This window comes from Poecilia reticulata, linkage group LG9 (genome assembly GCF_000633615.1).
Source record: "Poecilia reticulata strain Guanapo linkage group LG9, Guppy_female_1.0+MT, whole genome shotgun sequence".
Classification (NCBI taxonomy): Eukaryota; Metazoa; Chordata; class Actinopteri; order Cyprinodontiformes; family Poeciliidae; genus Poecilia; species Poecilia reticulata.
The window spans coordinates 33,524,470-33,533,276 of record NC_024339.1 but is presented as its reverse complement, the minus strand read 5'-3'; the positions used below and the strand labels follow the sequence as shown (position 1 = coordinate 33,533,276).

At 39.1% G+C, this 8,807-nt stretch overlaps 1 protein-coding gene across 1 annotated transcript in view; it reads left to right on the top strand.

Annotated features, from left to right (window-relative positions):
- The first annotated feature begins 318 nt into the window (after positions 1 to 318).
- The window catches only part of ankrd27 (ankyrin repeat domain 27 (VPS9 domain)), a 34,730-nt gene continuing 26,241 nt past the window's right edge, over positions 319 to 8,807 (top strand). Inside the window, exons 1-7 of the mRNA XM_017306551.1 lie at positions 319 to 429; positions 3,570 to 3,692; positions 6,117 to 6,227; positions 7,398 to 7,706; positions 7,856 to 7,915; positions 8,339 to 8,392; positions 8,573 to 8,638. Coding sequence (XP_017162040.1) covers positions 400 to 429; positions 3,570 to 3,692; positions 6,117 to 6,227; positions 7,398 to 7,706; positions 7,856 to 7,915; positions 8,339 to 8,392; positions 8,573 to 8,638 — 753 coding nt within the window. The 5' untranslated portion in view covers positions 319 to 399. The remainder of the gene's footprint in view (positions 430 to 3,569; positions 3,693 to 6,116; positions 6,228 to 7,397; positions 7,707 to 7,855; positions 7,916 to 8,338; positions 8,393 to 8,572; positions 8,639 to 8,807) is intronic.

The window sequence follows — 8,807 nt, the reverse complement described above, 5'->3', positions numbered from 1 at the left end:
GATCTCAAACATTAAAGTGTGACAAGAGGCAAATAGTTTTCACAGCTCTTTAGAAACACGACTGATTATCTTATCAGCTGTGATGTCAACATAGCATATTATTGATTACCCATAATTGCCGCTTAAGTTCTACTGCTGTAATAATAATTAGGCTCTGGCCAAGAGAGCCGCTTTAATTTGAAGTGTGTAATATGCTTGGTGTTAAACCCGAAGGGATGAACATTCCTYCTCACCACTTGACGCTGTGTACTAGGAGTCCATGAGGTCACGAGGACCTTGGCGGTCATGTGACTCGGTCCTCTGCTTCGTTCTCACTCAGCTGCCTGACGGGGCTGATCAGACGGGCAGTCTGTCTGTGGTGGCTTCCGGTTAGCCGATGTGTCCTGGAGCTGAGTGAGGATGAAGCTGATCTGGGAGCAGAGTGATGAGGTGAGCTGCTGATTTATTGCTGCAGAGACTCAGATGAACTGGGTGTGGAGACCATTCAGGTCAGTCATCTGATTTCTGTAAGGATCCTTTAAAGGGCTGTTTGTTTTATGCCGGCATGTTAACGTTTCTTGCCTGTTAATTCTGAGATCTTTGGTATCAAAATTTGGCTGTAAAATATTGATGTTATGTTTGCAGTGAAGTTAACTTCAGAGAAAGGGACAAACAGGAAAAAATGCATTTGAACAACAAACTAAATCAAAAAGTTGACCAACTTGAGCAATGATATTCATTTTAAACTATTATCACAAGAAACACCTAAGATGTCCATCTATCCATCTTGGGGATGGATAGATGGACAGACAGGTGAAAGTTGATGYAAGTCTTGTTTCCTTGCTGTCACACAACTGACTTAAATGAAAGTGTAATTAACAAGCTTGTGCAGCACTGGATGGCATGCAGAGGCAGCCGTGCAGTTATTTGAAACATGTCTGCATGCACGTTTTTCATGCAGACAGTGGGACCTGAGGACCAGGGTTGGGAACCTTCTCTGGGATCCAACATGGTGTCCCACTGCTTCCTACTGCTCTGTGTTTGGATCCTACAGCTCTTTGTGTCTACATGTGGATGTTTTTGCTGAAACACTTTTAGTTTTTGTTGAACAGAAACCATTTTTTAAAATTTTTTTATTCRTACATCTGCTGAGTTTCTCAGTGAAGTACTATCGCTACGTTTCAGCTTGCTGTAGTTTGAAGGAAGTGATAAAGAGTTCTTTGTAGAGTTTATTACTGTTGAAAGTGACCTGCTTTGACACTCATTTGACATTAAACWMAGTTGGTCTTATTTTACAGAAACAGCATTATTTATCATATCCTGATGTAGGGCATGCACATTCCTTAAATTATGTCTGTATGCATGTAAAGGCTGAAGAAACACTCAATTGATCTGTCTGCAACACCACAGTGTTTGCCTAACATTRATAAGATAGCTGTTAAGTGCAAGCCTTTTCTTCTTTATCTTTTTGACAGTTATGTGCCGTTTTCTCATTTTTAATTCTGTAATAATCCTTATGAACACCCTGCTGAGAACAGTAAGTACAGCCATGCAGCAGTGGAAGAACCTTGCACAGATTTGTGAGCAGGCGGCCTGACCGCTGAGAGGACAACAGTTTTGAAGGTTTCAGATTAATTAACTGATTAAGGGAAACTCTCCAAATCTAGAACACTTAATAGCTGCGTTTCCATTAACCATAAAATTGTTCAGGTTGACGTATCAAATATTAATTTGCTTAATGCAGGGTTTCCACATGGTAGTGGATGATAGTAAATAAAGAGCTCAGTTGGTAGCATTGTTGGTAGCGCAGGTTTTGGGTTCGATTCCCGACCTGGGGTCTTTCTGCATGGAGTTTCCATGTTCTCTCTGTCCGGCTTCCTCCCTGGACTGTCAGGTTGATTGGTCTGTTCTACATAATCCTTAGGTGTATGACTGTGTGCGCACGTGATTGTTTGTCCTGTTTGTCTCCRAGTTGCCGTGCGATGAACTGGCGATCTGTCCAGGTTTTAGAACCAACAAAATGATAAAACCTTTACAAGAAGACAAAAAGAATATATTGAGTGAAATGTTTTTTTGACAAATTATGGAAAATAAATAAATGTGGCATACGACAAAGGTAAAAATTTAAGTCGTTGGTGCCATTCTGTTGTGGAAATTACGAGAAAAATGCAATTCTATATATTTATACTATCATATTTAAAAACATTTCTCAGATCTTAATCATTTTTTGGCCAAAGTTATAAAAATGAAGTTCCTAAGCGTCAATTTTGCAAAATATTTTTTTGCTGCAGTTGTGACACTATTGTCAGTAGAATTTGTTCATTGTGAGATTAATGAAGGACTCTTCTATCATGTCAGCAAGACTCAGATCTCTGAATGAGCATTCTGACACCTAGATGAAGAATAAACGGTAACACTTTATTTGAAGGGGGGTGAATAAGACCGACATGACATAAACACCTGTCATGAACATGAATAAGTCTTCATGAATATTTCTGACTTCTCATAAAGCACTAGTATAAATTTGTTATAAAAGTATTACTGATTGCACTTTGAAAATTAGGTAACTTTATGCTATTAAAGGTAAAGTTTAAACAGTAATAATTTCTTGGTTAATGTCAAGTTGTCATAACAAAGACATTTTGAATAATGTCAACTATGTATTAAAAGTGTCATGATTTACCCAATGACGCTTAATGACAGCAGTCATAAACATTCATAAAGGCTTATTCATGTTCATGATAGCATGTGTTATGTCATGTTTATGAAAGTGTCATGTCAGTCTTATTCACCCTCCTTCAAATAAAGTGTTACCGAATAAACTCTGTTCTGAAAGGAGAAGTGGTTTCAGCCCTGGGCTAGCAAGCTACTCCTGATAGGGTGTCTTGTGATAACATCTTACGCTGTTATGTAGATTTATATATGTATTGTGAAGACATCTTGGTAGGTTGTTGGGTATTAAATAGGGTAGGCAAGAATAAGCTTTGCTTTAGCCTATTCCGTTTTTGGTAAATTATGGGCTTCTTTATTGTTGTTGTTTTCTGTGTTTAATGTGGACAATTTACCAAAATAAAGTGATTGATTGATTGATTGATTGATTGATTGATTGATTGATTGATTGATGGATTGGAGTGGTGATCAGTGATCAGTATTGTTGCTTTACACCAAAAAGGTTTCCAGGGTTGAATTAAATTTAAAATTCAAAAATGCTTTATTGATCCCAAAGGGATAATAATGTTGTGACTGAAATTATTCAAGATTCTTCAAAGATTTGTTGTAAATGGTGACGGCTGTGGCAGGAAGGATCTCCTGTAGCAGTCTGTGTTACAGCGAATTTGAAGAATCCTCCGACTGAAGACTGTTTTTTATGACCTCTTTAAATGCACAGTAAAAGCACAAGACAATGAAATGAGGATTGTAATAATTTGGGTAAGTGAGCGTACCCAAATTATTACGTACTGTGGTCTGACCAAAACCAAAACTTAAACTTCGTCCTGCTGAGCTCTTGTACCTACAGATGCTAAACTGTAAAGTTTTTTGTTTTTTTTTACTTCTGTGACATTAATCTGCATTGTTGATTTCCTGTGCAGGATCCAGACTTTCAGCTCCATATGGCTGTGTATGATGAGAACATCCTGAAGAATCCTTTTTACTTGGCCTTGGAGAAGCAGAGACCCGACCTTTGCAGCCGCGTTTCAGACTTCCACGGCATTGTGAGCCATACGTGCAATCTTTCTCTAAAAGTTCCTTCTGTTTGCAACTTGTTAATATTTGCATCAAGTTGACGACTTTACAGCAATCACTTCCTCTGAACATTCATTATGGATGTTCAGAACTGAAGGTTGGGACACGAGTTACAGAAATTATTCTCTTGTTGTAAAACTCTTTTAGGAAAATGCTACAAAAAACAAAAATACAAAGAATTTACAGTTTAGATCTTTTTATTCATTAAAAGCATGACTGCTACCGTTGCTCCAATTACCTGTACTACTAACTGAGGTCCACTAACAGGATTTTGTAGAGCAAAATATACTTTTCTAAGGTTTTTTTTATGAGCTCAGCCAAATGCTTTTTGTACGACTCCTCTTCTGGTAACTGGCGATCAGAGGAGGGTAGAGTGGCAGAAAATTGAACGAAAGTAAGAGTATCTATACTTCAACATGTTTTTACTCAAAGTAAAAAGTAGCTGTCCAAGAAATTACTTGTAAAATAGTATTTGGTAAAACGTCTACTCAAGTACTGAGTAACTGGTCAAATTATCAATTAATATTTTAAAAAGCACATAATTTTTATGTAGAAATGATGCAAGTTTTTACCAAATTACCAAAAGTTAAGTTGAAATTTTGGTATTTTAAGAACAAAAATGACTACTGACTGACTGACTCACTCACACACACTTACTTACTTACTTGATTTTACCCTCAGGGAAATTGTAGTTCAGCTTCTACACAGCACCAATTCATCAAATCCTTAAACAATTTTTTTTTACATTTAGCCTGATTCTATAGTTCCTCTATTTCTATTATGTCCCTGTTAGCCAGTGAGGAGTTGAAGAGTTTTATTGCACGAGGCACAAGGGAGTTCCTTAGTCTGTTGGTCCTGCACTTTGGAAGAAGCAGCCACCCAYTAAACCTGCTTTCCTGGCTGCTGATGACAATGTGCAGAGGGTGGCTGGTGTTGTCCATAATATCCTCGAGTTTCTGTAGGGTTCTCCTCTCTGCCACTGCTGCCAGTAAGTCATGCCTTGTGCCAACCACTGAGCTGGCCCTCCTGATTTGCTTCTCCAGCTTAGAAAGGTCTGTCTTAGAGATGCTTCCACCCCAGCTCACCACAGCATATAAGAGAACGCTGGCGACATCAGACTGTTAAAACAACCTCAGCAGCTTTCCACAGATGTTAAAGGATCTCAGCCTCTTCAGGTAGTACATGCTGGTCTGAGCCTTCTTATAAAGCTGCTTGTCCAGTCCAGCTTGTTGTCCAGCCACAGGCCAAGATATTTATAGGTCTGCATGACGTCCACCTCCTCCCCTCCTATCAGAACTGGTCGTGGACTGCCTCTTTCCCTCCTGAAATCAATGACCAGTTGATGACCAGTCAATGACCAGTTTGTTACCTTTATAGTTCATAACAGTTTATTAAATCAGGCATAAAAAAAACCCAAAAACATTTTTCCAGATCAGTTTCTTTCAAAATAAAACTTAAAAAACTTTAATAGAAACTGCAGGTGTGTCTATGTCTGAAGTTTTGGTCAAAACTTGTTTGTTCTTCATTCAGTGAATTTACTCAGTGGGTAGAGGACCCAGGATTGTTGCTCAAGTAAAAGTAGCAAGACTTCATAATAATATGACTCAAGTAAACATAAAAAGTACAACGCAGTAAAAATACTCCTGAAAATATCTATTTTTCAAAAAAGCTACTCAAGTAAATGTAATTGAGCAATTGTAAGCAGTTATTACTCAACTCTGCGGGGGACATTTGGGTGACTTTTATTGTACAGTTTCACCTGCAGAAAGCTTTAAACCTGTGTGTGTGACAGGAAGTGTGTATGTACAATTCCAGGTTTGCCCGCTGGCTCACTACAGCTGTTGCTGGGAAAACAGATTTTTGTATAAACAAATATATGTATATGCATGTTTGTGTACACAGTTACACTTAACTATTACATGGTCACTTGTGGCTCAGACAAGCTGAGCTTTAGACTGAGTGTGATGGCCAGCTGCAACACATCTGTCAGAGGTGATTGGTGGAGTCTCTGCCTGCTTTCTATTGGCTGATACTGCATAAAGGAAAATGTATGGTATTCAGAATTGCACACCAATTGAATTKTAATCTTCAATCCAGGAAACACCATCTAAATATATCAGCCACACCCACTCGTAAAACAGATGAATAGTGGGCAATGTGGTTCTAATCCACTAGTTTTAATTGTRATTGGATAGCAACCCATTCATGAAGTTTCTACAACTGTGATCTTGGCACACAGTACACAAAATACAATTATTCCATTTATATCATTTCGGGCATCTTCATCTTCAGTTTGATAGCACTGCTGTTAGTCATGGTAACTGAAATGCATGTGGGGAGCTTGGTTTGATAGCAGAACTCTTTTTATGTCTCACCTCCTTGAAATCCTGCAGGTTCTGGTTCCATGTTGTGGAAGTTTGAGCGTGAGCAGCTACTCAGACTCTCACTTCGACAGCTACATCCTGCAGCCTGTGGAGGAAGGATACAAGACTGTGAATGGAAAGGTTTGTCCTTTTCTATATTAGTCTGTCAAACCTAATGCCTGCAGTCTCTGGGAAAACCAGGACACTCCCTTTCAATTTGAAGATTTTACAAAATCTAAACTTTTAGATATAAAATCTAAATGCTTAATTTTTCAAAAGCTTTTTCATTTTGGCTTCATGTCTGTTTGGGTAATCTCTATATGAAATCTGTGTAGTTCTTAACACTTGTAAAAATACAAATCACTTGTGTATGAAACCCAAGTATTTTACAGAGGGTTTAAATAATTTTTACTGTCAGTAATAGTGAAGCCAGATGTTTGCATACACTGCATAAAACGATAAATAAGCATCGTTTCCACTCAAGCTGATATTAAATCTTACTAAAATGTTAACTTTTAGGTTATTTATGTTGACCAAAATTAATTATATTTGCTAAATGTCTGAATGATTGGAGAATATGTGATTATCTTCAAATTCAAAAATGTACTTCCTCCTTTTTTAATGCTGTTTTTTGTATATTTGTTAAATCTGTTGCCATGTTGTGACACTATGATACGAAATGGATAATATGAAAAAAAAAATCAAGCTACTGTGCTACTGTTACCATCTGAGGAAATGCACCACTCCTGGTCAAAAACAACCAATYAGAGCCAGGCAAGAAGCAGGGTCTCAGCGTTGTCAGTCACACTTGTGAATGCGCTGCTCAATGTGCTTAATTGCAGAGTATCAACTCGCTGTTACAGGAAAATGTTTTATCCAATGTCATCGGTGGCGTCAGTGTAGGGCATGCAGAGTGCATACACAAACATGATTCACAGCATTAAGTCCCTCCTCCTGGCTCTGTTTGGTTGTTTCTGACTGCAGTGTATTTCTGCAGTTAARACTGGGAGTACTGGGTGACGGCAAAGGAGCTCCATTTTCTCACAGATTATCTSTCTCATTCTTTACGGTCATGACACAGTGACAGCTATAACAAATATCTAGAAAACATTTTTTTTTCTTACAAAAGTTACACACCTCAGCTTTAAAAGGTTACTTTATCAAAGAAAATCCCCTTTAAACTGAGTGAAATTGTAAACCAGCTTAGATACTGCTCTCCCTTGTTTAACACTGCGACCACTTTGGAGCAACAGTATTTTGAAAATCTTTTTGTAATGCATAATACTGCTAACCTGATGGCTTCGCTCACAGGATGTCAAAATCCAGGACAGGCAGGTGGTGCTGGGCCTTGGCTCCCCAGCTCCGACTGTGGTGCCCATTCTGTTTGAGGAAACCTTCTACAATGATCAGGAGCAGAGCTACAGCATCCTGTGCATCTCCAGACCTCTGGAGGTGGAGCTAAGCCCGGCTGAGGTCAGTCCACCGCGGGCATGCTGTCTGAGGAGCCTGGAGGATGTCAGGGAGTTCCTGGGTCATCACTCCCACAAACTGGACAGGTTCATCTACAGCTTCTGTCAGGCCTTCAGAGAGCAGGAGAGGAAGGGCCTCAGATACCACATTGTAAGGGACAGTCTGTTTGCTTTATTTTTGTTCTTTTGGATTTCAAAATCACTGTTCTCTTAGTTTCACCGCTTCTGCTTTACAGCAGAGGACATCCATCACATGAAAGAGGTTCTAAGTGTTCTCTCTGTGTGTTACTGTCCCATCAGGACTCTGTAAACGGACTTTACACTAAATCTCTTCAGTGCCTGCTGAGAGACTCTCGTCTGGTGAGTAGAGACCAGAAGCTGTCTGTGTAGTAGGCTGGACATTTACTGAGGTTTTGAAAGCCAGTGGACAGATGTAAGGAGGAGGTCATAAGGGGGTGAGTCCTCCTTTAAACTCTCAGATGACCAAGCATTGCCAGTGGTGCAGAGTTAATTCTGCTTGGACCCTGGTATGATGCCATCATAACACCACAAATTGACCTTATTGCACAGGTTTCAGACATGCTCAAAGCAGTTGAACTCTCACAATTTATCACATGATGAATTATGGGTCCTGGTCTCCAGGACCGAACCTCCTTACCCTAACCTGGCTCAGACCATCCATGTTCTGTCTGGTTTTATAGTCACGGCTTAGGATCCTCATCCTCAGCAGATTGTTGTGTTAAGACAAAAAGTTGCAGCAAATYATTTACTTTTCTGTCCTAGAAACTCCTAGCAAAACAGGAGCTTCAGATGACTCTTCTCAAACAAGCTGTTGGGGTAACCTCATCAAATTTGACTTTTCATATCAGTTTTTTTCAAATGAATATGTGCGTGTGTCTGCCACAACAAATGTGTGAATCTTTTAAACAACCTACCTGATACCAACATAACAGGATAACTAGAGTTACAGTAGAGGTGTATTTCTAAGGGAATGCTAACTTCATCTTCTTTTTTCAGATATATATCCATCATGGTATCCATGATTTAATCTTTAACCTTGTGGGGACTCTTGAATCTTGTCAGGTAAATAAATCCTACTTAGCAACATTTCCTATTATTTCTTCCTGGTTTGTTTTTYCCTAAATATAAAACACACACATTTGAAAAAACCAAAACAAATTTTCCTGGGCTGCACAGTGGCGCAGTTGGTAGAGCCTTGCAGCAAGAAGGTTCTGGGTTCGATTCCCGGCCC